The 14041-nt window shown below is 35.0% G+C and overlaps 1 protein-coding gene across 1 annotated transcript in view; it reads left to right on the top strand.

Annotated features, from left to right (window-relative positions):
- The window catches only part of LOC150108157 (uncharacterized), a 280382-nt gene extending 271198 nt beyond the window's left edge, over window positions 1-9184 (top strand). The window contains exons 19-20 of the mRNA XM_090390420.1: window positions 513-655; window positions 9026-9184. Coding sequence (XP_090246546.1) covers window positions 513-655; window positions 9026-9184 — 302 coding nt within the window. The remainder of the gene's footprint in view (window positions 1-512; window positions 656-9025) is intronic.
- The last annotated feature ends 4857 nt before the right edge of the window (window positions 9185-14041 follow it).

Genomic DNA, 14041 nt, shown 5'->3' with positions numbered 1-14041 from the left:
TACTCTGCTGTTTAGATTTCTAACAAGGACCACTTTTTTTTTCTTTATATCAACTGCTGCTCTAATGACTTGAAAAATTCTTCCATTTTTTCCTTAGGAGAACCTTCTGTGGGACTGTAGGCACAAATAAGTTTCATTCTCTATTTCAACATTTTGAAGTTTACCAACATAACTCTACTTGAAATTGTTTTGCAATCAAGAAGTTTATTACCATGTTTGGTGTTGAATGCTATCACTACTCCTTTCTTTCCACAATTGCTATTGGCCAAATATAAATTGTATCCTATACTTATTTTGCCTCAGTAATACCAGTTATGTCCATGTGGTACTTTTACAGTTTTCTTTTGAGTTCGATTTCCTTTTTATTAATACTTCTTATGGTGATGGTTTCTCTCTTATTTCTTCTGATCTTTGCCTTCTAAATGAGTTGGAGTTTGTTCCAATATGTGTTACGTAAACTTGTGTTAAATATTAGCAAAATAACCAACAGATTTTATTTTTCTCCCTTTTAGATACTTATGTGAAAATGTACCTTAAAGACTTTGACAAAAAGATGCAGAAAAGGAAAACAAAAGTTGTTAAACATTCATCAGATCCTCAATTTCGGCAGACACTGAAATATAATGCTGCTGATGTACTAGGACGCAATCTTTTGGTGTGTATTTAGAATGGGGAATTTTTTCTTTGAAATTCTTTAAAAGTGTGTACAATGTAGTTACTTTTAATATATACATAAGGCAAATATGAAATCCTTGATTTCATATAAGAAATGTAATATGTGTATGACTGATATTAAGTTTCTGTAGTATGTATTATCTATAACAATGATTCCAGCATAACTACAGCAAAAATTAAAAATTTTGAAGTAAAAAAAGAAAAGTTTTTAATTCTTCTTCCAGTTTCTTATGTATTAAGGTATATATCATCAGGAATAAAGATATTTTTAATTACAGAATGTAGAATTTATAGCAGCAGAATGATTTTTAATATGTAAACTACATATATGTCATACATGTGCTTCATTGTTGATCAGTGCTATGTAATATCTACCATAACCTAACCAAACTAAACTTGATTAAATCAAGTATAGTTCTATGTACTTGATTTAATCCTTTAACTTGTTTGCATATTAAACAAGTTAAATTGTTTTAACTTGTTTAATATTTAACTTGTTTAATGCAAACTTGTTTGTTTACACTTGGATAAAGTATTAAACCAAGGATATAATTTCTTAGTATCTTTAATTTATAGTATAATCAAGTGAATAAACTTCCAACAACTTTCTCTAATCTAGAATTCAATTGGAAAGGCTTAGACATTGGTTATACATTTTTTACTAAGTAATTTAAGGAAATTACAATGTCACTAGGATATACATTAAAATAAATTTTAATATACTTCAATATTTCGGCAACGTCACGTTGCCATTTTCAAGAAACTTAAGAACAAGACACGTGCACGCAGGCACAACAAACAGTAAATGAGGAAGAAGTAGGAAGCTATTATTTCTCCTAAAGTCCTGATGGTGCCCCCTAGTGGGCAATGTTGGTATTCTTGGGCGATTGGGCTGAAGGTCTTCTGATGTAGGTTTCCCAAATTTGAGGCAGTCTCATGCAGCCAGTTTTGTTGAGGTTGTTCGAATTGTTTCTTAGGGCTGAAGCTGATTCCATGAAAAGCCTTTCATACTTGTATTTACCACGGTGTACTATCGTGGCTTTCTTCCACCGTATTCTATGGCAGGTATCCAGGGCATGGTCCGCAAGACCAGAGTGGCTGTACTGGTGAAACCGGATGTAGACCTTGTGTTCTGAAATTCTGATATTGGCTGTCCTGCCTGTTTGGCCAAAGTAGGACAGCTTACAGCTGCAAGGGACCTGGTATACACCAGGTAGGTCTAGGGAGGGGGGAAGGTTGGTCTTTAGTAGAGCGGATAAGGGATGCCAATTTTTTATATGGTCTGTAACAAGAAGTTAAGTCATGTTTTTTTAGGATTTTTGTAATTTTTTCCGAGGTGCCTCGGATATAGGGTATGGTGATGGATTTAGAGTAATCCTTGTTGTGTGTGTGTGGGGGGGGGGCATTGTGGTTTACTGGTTTCAATATTTTTTGGATTTTTTTTGGGGGGGGGGGGTAGCCATTGGCTGAGAAAGTGTTGAGAATGTAGTTTAGTTCTGTGGTTAGAGCATTGTCATTTGAACAGATAAGTTTAGTCCTGTTGTGTAGTGTCTTAATGACTCCATATTGTTGCGATCAGGGGTGGTGGGATTGTTGGTGAATGTGTCTGCCTGTATGGGTGGGTTTTCTATAGACTGAGGAAACCAAGGTTCCATCAGGCTGGCGGGTGACTAGTGTGTCTAAGAAAGGAAGGCAGTTGTTTTTTTCTTCTTCCAGGGTGAATTTGATTCTGGGGTGTTGGTTGTTTATATGTGTTAGGAAGGAGAGGAGTGCATTGGAGCCATGAGGCCAAATAGCGAACACGTCACCAACATAGCGAAGCCAAATGGTTGGTTTTTGTGGAGCAGAGTTTAAGGCTTTCTCTTCAAAAGTCTCCATCTAAAAGTTGGCTAAGGGTGGGGAGAGTGGAGAACCCATGGCTGTCCCCTCTATTTGTTTGTAGAATTTACCTTGCCAAACAAAAAATCCAAAAAATATTGAAACCAGTAAACAACAACCCCCTCACAACAAGGATTACTCTAAATCCATCACCATACCCTATATCCGAGGCACCTCGGAAAAAATTACAAAAATCCTAAAAAAACATGATTTAACTTCTTGTTACAGACCATATAAAAAATTGGCATCTCTTATCCGCTCTGCTAAAAACCAACCCCCCTCCCTAGACCTACCTGGTGTATACCAGGTCCCTTGCAGCTGTAAGCTGTCCTACTTTGACCAAACAGGCAGGACAGCCAATATCAGAATTTCAGAACACAAGGACTACATCCGTTTTCACCAGTACAGCCACTCTGGTCTTGCGGACCATGCCCTGGATACCTGCCATAGAATACAGTGGAAGAAAGCCACGATACTACACCGTAGTAAATACAAGTATGAAAGGCTTTTCATAGAATCAGCTTCAGCCCTAAGAAACAATTCGAACCTCAACAAATTTGGCTGCATGAGACTGCCTCAAATTTGGGAAACCTACATCAGAAGATCATCAGCCCAATCGCCCAAGAATACCAACATTGCCCGCTAGGGGGCACCATCAGGACTTTAGGAGAAATAATAGCTTCCTACTTCTTCCTCATTTACTATTTGTTGTGCCTGCGTGCACGTGTCTTGTTCTTAAGTTTCTTGAAAATGGCAACGTGACGTTGCCGAAATATTGAAGTATATTAAAATTTATTTTAATGTATATCCTAGTGACGTTGTAATTCCCTTAAATTACTTAGTAAAAAATAAAAAAAGTCTAATCTAGAATATTTTAATAATAAAATGTGACACCTTTTGGCTACTTGTATATGAAAATATGACTTCTGCCTTAATATCACCTCTGCGTCTGGCTCCCACTGATGAGATCTCAAATTTCGAAACAGGTATTATACATGTCTGCAAGGAGATGTGCTTTGATGGGATACTAAGGCAAGTGATGTGAAGTCATTAGCTTTTTATACGAGTCCTGAAAATAGTTCAGGTGCAAACTTGTTTACTTCCTAATGTTATATACATCACATCATGTTGCCTTCCTCACCTTCGATCATTGTATTGTCTTTCTGCTGGCATATCACATGCTCTTTCCATTTTATACATTTTATGCAAACATGCACTGCCCAGTTAATATGGCAAATTGCATTGTACCAACTTTTTCTCCCTCCTGAAAGGTATAAATTTGAAGTTTTGTACTGTTGAATAAGTATTTGGAACACAGCCTTTTAGAATGAAAAATACTGTTATGTGCATTCCTGTTGTTCAGATGTGGTCTGTATTGCTATACAAAACCAATAGTCAACTGTATGTCTGTATCCTGTCAATATTATTTATTTATTTTATATCAATTTCACACACACATATGTAAAAGGTTACAGAACCAAGTGCAGTGAGTACGCAAAATTTAGAGAAGAATCTGCAAACTTCAAAAAAAAAAAATATATATATATATATATATATTATCATAGGATGCAATAGCGGTGGCCTATTCTTTCATGATATTGGTAATCTTAACTTCAGACCACATTATCAGCAAGTGGATAGTGCTACCCCAGCCAAGAAATACACTGAAAGACTCAGGAAGCTAACACCCAGGAACTGAGGGGTAGAATAAAAATCTCAGCATTCCATGTGGAAATCATTTAACCAAGAGTGAAATCATCTATAGGATTCAGATTTATAGCTATGCAAACAGCTGCATGGTATTGGTTGCTGCACATAAATGAGCTATGAATCATGTCAGTATAGCACAAATCACACTGGTGCAAAGAATATTGTGACTGGTATGCAAAGCAGTAAAAAAGCCTGTGATATGGAACTATGAATGCCACAGCCCCATCCCCTTTCCAGTGGGATAGGCAAGCATGGCAGAAGTTTGGTGGCAAAGGTGTAATAATCTTTTTATCATGCAATCTTTGGTAAAACCTAGAAAGATGAATATTAACAGATATGCTATACTTTGAGTAATTTGATGCTTATTGTGTAGTTTACAGAACTGATGCATGTCTCTTCTAACATGATTATGTACTATATCATATTGCAGATACAACATGGTTTAAAAACAATTATGTGGGAAACATTTACTGGTCAATATAATACTTAGGTATCTCTACATATTGTTTTTTTTTTTTAATGTGACCGCTATCAACAAACAAAAGGTTGTAAACCTATAGCAGAGTACTATTAACCACGCTACCGACCAAGACGTATATATATATACGTCCAGTTTATAATGGATGCGAAGTGCATATTAAAATTGTAATACCATTGATATTACATTGAAATATATGATGGATATGAAGCGTATGAGGATGCGTATTTGATCCATAATGGCCGGTAAGGTAGTTAATGGGCTGATTGTTTAAATTACTTTAAAATTAATTTATATTTGTTTTTAAATTTGCAATTTATTTTTATTTTTATTTATTTTTATATTATTTATTTTTTTTTTTTGCATAATCCAGAAAACCCTGCTCTAGAGACCAAACATGGATTTTTTTTCAAACCACTTCAGGTTTCCATTAAATGAGCAGGAGTTTCATGCCACTTAACATTCCTTGTCCATGCCCACAGCAGATTCAAAACTGTAGCCTATTAGTTGAAGAGCAGTTAGTTAACCAATTGGCCAACTAAGCCAGCAAATTACACTCTTGTGATGCAAGTGTACTTTTATTTATGGTTTTATCTTCTTACCAAATTAAAAGAGTTACCAAAAAAGAATTAATGTACATCTTCCTAATGATGTCAATTGATGAAAAAATGGAAATAAATGTCATTATGTACAAAAATAAAATTATTTAACAGTATTTCAGAGCTTATTAAATTTACATGGATGTTCATCATCATCATCATCAAATTCCTGCCATGTACCCTCAAGTGGTGTACAGGATATGACAATACTACATGAAAAAATTACATCATTACTAACTTCCTATCTACAATTTTCCTCCAAATCAGTCTGTTACTTGTCAAGACTCCAACATTATCAGATCTTATATTTCTATCGTCTAAGGCACTTTGTACCGTATCAATCCACTTATATCTTGGTCTTCCTCTGGGTCGTTTTCCTGCCAACCTGGCAGAGAACACTTGTTTTGCTAATCTTTCCTCTCCCATTCTATTTAAGTGACCATACTACCTGAGATTAGCTCTGCTAATGCATTCCTGGATGCTGACAATGTCAAGTTCTTTTAATATCCTCATTTTTAATATGATATTGCCATTGATGCCATCTGTTCATGCCTCTAATCTTTCTCAGGACTCTCATATCTGCGGTCTCTAGTCTTTGGTCAAGTGTTTTACTTCTGATCCAGCTCTCAGATCCATAAGTTAAAACTGGTTTGAACACTGTCATGTATACAGCTAATTTAGTGTTCCGACTAATTTCTCTCTTATTCCATATGAATTTATTCAATTGACTTCCCACCATACCAGCTTTGCTGATTCTGTTGTCTATTTCTATATTTAATTTACCATCTTCAGTAAAAATCGTGCCTAAGTAGCTGAAATGTTTTACTTGTTCCACAGGTTCTCCATTCACAACACAGTTGACGTTTCCAATGATTCTGCCTATTTTCATTGTCTTTGTCTTTTTATAGCTGACCTTCATACCATATCTAGTACAACAGCTATTCAATTTAGCCAAAGTATCTTGCAAATTTGTAGCAGATTTATTTAGAAGTATAACATCATCTGCATAAAGCAAAGAGCTGACATTAACATCTCCAATTTTGATATCAGGTTTAATACCACTTTCCTTCATAATGCGATCCATATAGATAATGAATAACAGAGGGGATAAAGTACATCCTTGTTTCACACCAGATTTAACATTAAACCATCTTCCTGTACTTCCTTCAATTCTAACTGCTGACTTACAACTCAAATAAAGACTAAGTATTGCTTGATATAATGCCCCATTGACAACATATAACTGCAGCGTATTGAATAGCTTCTCTCTTGGCACCTTGTCATATGCCTTTTCCAAATCGACAAAACTTAAATACAGATCTTTGTTATATTCCCATGCTTTCTCGACTATCTGTCGTAAAGTGAAGATCTGATCCTGACAGCCTCTATTTGGCCTGAATCCAGCTTGTTCTTCACCAAGCTTTTCTTCCACAATTCTTCTCAACCGTTTCTCAAGTATACTTGCATAGATCTTGCCAGGAATACTCAGTAGGGAAATACCTCTGTAATTCTCACATTCAGTTTTATTTCCCTTTTTATATATGGGTACTATGAGAGCTCTACTCCAATCATCGGGAATTCGTCCCTCTGTCCAGGCTTTCTGAACTATGCAGTGCAGCCACTGGAAGACTTTTATACCACCATACTTCAGCATTTCTGGTCGAATATCATCTACTCCTGCTGCCTTTCCACATTTCAAGCCTTTGATGGCGTTTTCTACTTCAAGTATGGATATGTATTCCTGACTGCATGTCTAGTCAGTGTTTTTTATCACTGTGCTATCATCGCTGCTTGTTTCATTTAGCAGTTTTTCAAAGTAATTACTCCATACTTCAAGGATATCTTTTTCTCCTGTTTTCATGTCACCTTTATCATCTCTAACTCCTTTTACAGCACTCTTTCCTCCATTCCTAAGCTTCTTCAACAACCTCCAGAATATTTTGACACCTTCTTGATATTTATTTTCTATATTCTTGCCAAAGACCTCCCATGACTTTTGTTTAGCTAGTTTTACACACTGTTTAGCTTTCTTACATTTGTCTCTGTATTCTGTAAGAGTAAAAGCTGACTTATTTGCCAGGAACTTTTGATATGCTTTCTTCTTTTCCTTCACTGCCTCTTTAACTTCCTGTGTCCACCAGGGAGTTCTGATTTTTTTATCCTTGCACACAACCTCACCACATGCCTCTCTGGCAGAATCAATCAATGTTTTCTTCAGAGTTTGCCACTGAATCTCCAAGGTTTGATTCCTGTTCTCAAACTCTTTCATTTTCTTTTCAATAATCTTTCTGTATTTTAGTCTACAGTTCACATCTGAGAGCTGCTCAACTTTTATTTAAAACTTTCTTACATGTTATTCTTTTCAATATGCAACTCAATTTTATCCTGCTCAAGACTAAATTGTGATCACTTCCGATTTCAAATCCTCTGTACACTCTGGTGTCCTGCACCAGGGAGAAAACATCACTATCAACAATAATATAGTCAATGAGACTTTTCTTATTCCTAGCCTCTTCTCTCCATGTGAATTTGTGCACATTTTTATGTTGGAACATGGTGTTAGTAATAACCAGTCCATGTCCTGAGCAGAAATCCAACAGATATTTGCCATTATTATTAGCTTTGCTCTTTTCTCCAAATTTTCCCAAAATATTTTTGTATGTCTACCAATCATTTCCTACTCTGCTATTTAGATCCCTAACAAGGACCAACTTTTCCTTTTTCATTGTGTCAGTTGCTTTTTTCTAAAGCTTCAAAAAATTCCTCCACTTCTACCTTAGTAGAACCTTCTGTGGGACCATAGGCACATAAGTCTCATTGTTCAGTTCCCCATTCTCATATTTGCCCACATTACTCTACTTGAGACTGACTGCCATTCAAGAAGATTAGCCTCGTATTTTGTGTTGAATACTAAGGCTACGCCTTCTTTTCCTTGATTGTCATTGCCTGAATATAACATTTTGTATTTATTGCTCAGAAAAATCTCACCAGTTTTTGTCATTTTTGTTTCAGTCACCCCTATTATGTCGATCTGGCTTATCCAATTCCTCAGCTAGCTCCATTTCTTTGCCATTCAGGCTTCTTACGTTGATAGTACCGATCTTTAACTCTGGTGATGTTGAGTTGGGGTTTGTTTTCAGATTTGTTCCAGTAGCTGACTTTTCGCTGTTCGCCCTGGTTCCATGGCGAAAACAACAGGGGCCTTGTTTAACCGGGCAATTGCCCCAGCCGGCATGAAATTTTGTCATGTTGTATCATCATTTTTTATTTTGGTTTAACCAATAAGAATACAATTTGGTTGGCTAAATCCCAAATTGCCAGCCCATCCTCGTTTGTTCATTATCAAAGTAGATACCCAACAGGGTGCACCACGAGAAGGTGAGGATTGGACATTAGGTCAGAAGCCCTGGTCGGTTCTTCGCATTCCTTTAAAGGCTATGTGGAGGTCTCCTCTCAGTTATACAGCTTTGACCCTTAAGCACTTTTCTAATATTTAATAATCATTTATTTTTGCAATCATTTTGTAATATTTCTCATTATTCTAACTATGTTAGAAGTAAATAATTGCCACAATTCAGAATAAAAATTTATTCTTTTATTATTTTAAGACAGTTTTTTGACCTGTAATTCATTTAAGTTATCTTTTTATATTCTTTCAGATAGTTAATGAAATGTTATTTTACAGGTAATGATCTGGGAAAGACAAAAGGGATTTGAGCACAATCAAGGTCTTGGAGCTTGTGAGGTTCAATTAGATCGACTGGATTTATCCAAACTAACAGTTGGTTGGTACAGATTGTATCCATTATCCCATGTTGATTTAGAATCTACAGAATCCAATTAACCTTACAAATAAATAAAACCACACTTCAGGGTAAGGAATTTTGTGTGATGTGAGAACAATGCACAAGTAGCCTTTCTATACATCGCGACGGCAATCAGGACAAAATAAGCATCTTTACTGCTCACCATTAAAAATAACTAAAAACAAAGGTTTCATCATGTTTTTCACTGTATGGATATCATCCTTACACACACATGCCTTACAAGTGTCACAAACTTAAGATGAGTGGTGCCTACCATTTGGTCCAAACTGATATTTCTCCTAAAGGATCTATAGGCTATTAGAGCAAATCAGAAAATATAGAAGTAGTTACATGATCATATCTCAACACATATGCAGAGAGGAGAGATTATTCTTTTGTGAAAAAACACCTGACAGCTTGCCCAGGCAAGCAGAAATGAAAATAAGATGTAATGCTTCAGAATGAGAAATAGTGAATGCTAGTCAGCGGCTATATTTCAACTAGAACTGTTTTTATTCACTTAGTTTGGTATTCTGAGAGAAAATACGGAGCTTTGACTTAAAAGCTGTATTTGTTTCTTACTTTGTGGCAGATGTTGATGTCCAGCTTTGTAACTTGTTAACTTTAATTCCTCACACACATTTGATGTGAATATATTATCAAGATGTACTTATAACAAGTTCAGATTTTTACAGTGTAAATATTTTTCCATGAACAAGTGGTGTATCTTTATGTTAAGGTGCTTTACAAATCTATAAACAAAAATGAAGTAAAATTTCAGAATGATATACAGGGAATTAATATTAGAATGCTAGAGCTGTTGAAATGAAAGCAGAAAGTGATTAGGTATAAATGTTTATCTAAAAACCAACATAAATTTTTTTAATATATATTTGTTAAATGATACTTTCTTTCTAATTTTAAATTTAGCACTTAAGAACAAAAAAGGAGAGTTCTTGCTTTCTTTCTAATTTTAAATTTAGCACTTAAGAACAAAAAAGGAGAGTTCTTGCTAGGCAAGTTGAAATGAAAAGAGGGAAAAAGAAAACAATGGAAGATTATTAGTTTGGGCTATTAATATAGATGAGTATAGTTAAAAAATTAAATATTGTAGCTGGTGGGGGACAATATAATTTTACAAATTTCCGATATTCAGATAAATGCAGATATAAACTTTGGTAATCTGCATAGCAGCAAAGAATATATATATATATATATATATTCTTTGCTGCTAAGGCAACTCTGATGCTGAGGATTGTATTCTCGTAAGGTCAAATTTACAAAAGTTGCATAGTTTCTACAAACATTCAGCTTTGAAATCATGTTGGATCTTTAATATCCACTATTTCTATGTAATTTACTTCACCAAAATGAAGCTGTATGGCTCTTTCTTTATTAATTTACTGCTAATAATAATTCTGAAAGTACTGGGTTTGTTTTTTATGGACACTACAACAGTGACTCAAAAGTTATGAAATATTGTTAATATTTAATGATAACTGTATTCATTACCTTTCAGTTAACTGCTAAAAATAGTTAAAGATGTTATAGGTAAAAATATTCATTACAGGTATTATAATATGATCACACTTCCTACATAGTTCTGCACATACTGAACAGAAATACTCAGTTAGAACTAATATTAATATAGATCAAATAACTTCTGAACAGATACAAATAGCATTTGTTCAGAAGTTATTTGATCCAGGTTAAGTTTTGATCCAAGTTAAGCTATTTTAAACACATCTCATTTTCTGCCAGCCATATTATAATGGAATAAAACAAATTGGCAGCACAGGTATCTATGCTAGCATTCTAAACCAGTCTTTGAAAATATTAAAATACAGTACTTTCAGAAACCTTATTTAAATGTCACATATACATACTTTTATAGATTTACTACATTTAATATACAATATAATCTCTGAAATCCAGCATCACTGGGACCTAGAAGTTCTCAGTGATGCTGGGAACTTCTAGGTCCCAGCAATGATATCAAGTGAAGATATCAAGTGATCTGCTTTTTTAGAAACTTATCACATCTACTTTCATAAGTGATTATTATATAACTTTTCCAAGGCATATGATCAAGTCTGGCATTGTGGCCTTCTTACCAAGCTACCATCTTATGGTATTCCTCCTTTCCCTTTGTGAATAGATTGCCAAGTACCTATCCAGTTGTTCATTGCAGGCCACTGTGGATGGTGTCCTTTCATCATATTTTTCAATCAATGCTGGGATACCCTACAGTTCTGCACTTTCACCTATACTCTTCCTCATTATACATCAGCCTCTCTCTCTCTGACATCTAATTCTATTCATAGCTTTGCTGATGACAGTACTCTCTACTCCTCTTTTCATTTTTAAAATCTCAACTCGGGTCATTCATGCTTCAAGGATCTTTAACCAATGCCTTGTACGCTGATCTCCTTGCCATTTCAAGTGGGATAAGGATAACCTGGTGAATTTTAACACCACCAAAATGCAATCCTGTCTCATTTCTTGGAAGACCATGCTTCATTCACCCTCACTTCTTTTGACAATGTTCTGCTCACTAACAGATCAGTTTTCTCATCTTAGATTTCACATCTAGCCTATCCTGGCACAAGTACATCAGGTCCATAGCCTCTTCCATCTTCAAAAAACTAGGTATTTTTGGTTCTGAACAGTACTTTCTCTTTATCAACTCCCAAAACTTTATTAAGCTCAAATCCGCCTGACCTTAGAATATTGTTCCTACATTTGGGATGGTGCATCTAGGACCTCCCTCAGGATGCTTGACTGTATTCAGAAGGGAGCAGTTTGCTTAATTGATGATCTTTCTCACTCTCACTGACTATTTCCAGTTGCCTTCATGTATAAACTCTGTTTGGAACAATCTTCCAAACACCTTTTCCCCAATGACCACAAAAAAGTTTAAGTCTTCAAGAAACACATCAACAAATTCCTTTGTTGTTTCTAATCAATTGGCCACATACAACACTGTTATGTTATAGGTCTTGGGACTCGTGTGTGTGTGGGGGGGGGGGGGATGATATATCAGCTTATATAATAGGACCTCTTGTATTTCCTTTTTTTTTTCTTAAAAAATTATTTGTACTACTATAGATTTTCTACGGAGAATGCAGTTGAAGTGTTCAATATTCTGGCCTATTTCCATAGTTTTGTCTTTTTATTGCTAATTTTCATGTCAATTTCTTGCAACTGTTATTCAGTTTAGTTAAAAAACAGGATACATTATTTACATAAATCAAAGAGCTAAGTTTGATTATCTCCAATTTTGATATCAGGATTATTACTGCTTTCATCCATAAGGTGATCTATATAGAATGAATGAGAGCAGAGATAGTGTGTACCTTTGTCTAACTTGATATAAAATCAAGTTAGACAACCACCTTACTGTACTTTCTTCAATTCTAACTGCTGACTTACAACTTAAATATAGACGATGCACTGCTATATATAATGTTCCATTTATCCCCATATAACAGTACTGTTCTGAACAGCATTTCTCTTGGCCCCCTTGTTGCATGCATTTTCTAGATCTACCTAATTCAGACTCGCATTATATTTCGATGATTTCTCAACTATTTGTTAAAGAGTGAAAATCTGATCCTAAGAACTTCTGTTTGTCTGATTATTTTTCACCCAGCTTATTTTTCACCAAATTTCTCTTCCACAATTCTTCTTAGCCTCTTCTAAGGTATGCTTGCATAAATCTTACCTGGAACACTTAATAAGAGAAATTCCTCCGCAATTCTCAGTTTTATTTCATTTTTTTTTATAGATGGGAACTATGAGAGTACTACTCCAATCATCTGGATTTTGACCTTCTGACCATGCTCTCTGAATTATGCAGTGTGACCACCGTAAAACTTTTATACCTCCATATTTGAGCATTTATGGTCCAGTATCATCTACTCCAACTGCCTTTCCACATTTCAGACTTTTGATAGCTTTCTTTCTACCTCAAGTTTGAGTATTTACTTCTGATTGCATTTTTCTTGAATATTTTCTACTACTGTTCTATTACTTCTTGTTTCATTTAACAAGAAGTAATAGAATTCCTTTTTGGAGTACTCTTCTCTCCTTTTCCAAACTTTTTCTGTAACCTTCAGAAATTTTGCCACCTTACTGATATTTATCTTCTATATTGTTACAATCTTCCCATGACTTAGTTATTTTCAGCATAATTTAGTTCTTTTACATTTTTCTCTGTATGCACTTAGGACATATGCCAACCTACTTACTAGCAACATTCAATATGCTTTCTTCATTTTCAAGACTGCCTCTTTAAATTTTAGCATCCATGCCTTCTCCTGGACTCATTTCCCCCATAAACTACTCTTTGATATATATCAATCAGCTACCCTCTAATCCAAATCACCAACTTTGTATCCAGCCTCATTTGCTTCAATTTATGCAACAAAGTTCCATGTGGAATCCTGTCAAGTGCCTTTCCTTTGTAAAGTCCAGCAATATCTCTGCGTATCCATTTCCTTTATCCAACTCAATTGTCACTTTATTATAAAAAGTAAGCAAATTACTAATGCAAGACCTACCCTTCATAAAACCATGTTGCCCTTGTAAAGTTTCATATTGCTGTCCATCAGCCCTGAATTCTAGCTTTTATCAACTTCTCCAATACCTTAATCACTACTCCTGATATACTGATTGGCCTAAAATTTGTTACGTTTGTCTTGAAGCCTCCTTTATGCAGGTAGAACTATTTGATCTCTTTCCACTCCATTGCCACCCTCCCAGAATTGAGGCTTAATTTCAACTTTAATATTAAGTATAATATACCAAGTACTCTGTAAATCTTTAAGTCAGCAGGACAGATTGGATTTTTTTATTATTATTAATATTACGGGCAACACCAAGGAGTCGATAGA

The sequence above is a fragment of the Typopeltis vanoorti genome, chromosome 3, assembly GCF_054136105.1.
Source record: "Typopeltis vanoorti isolate ZY-2024b chromosome 3, IOZ_Tvanoo_1.0, whole genome shotgun sequence".
In the NCBI taxonomy this organism is placed as follows: domain Eukaryota; kingdom Metazoa; phylum Arthropoda; class Arachnida; order Uropygi; family Thelyphonidae; genus Typopeltis; species Typopeltis vanoorti.
This window is presented reverse-complemented; position numbering and strand designations above follow the sequence as displayed.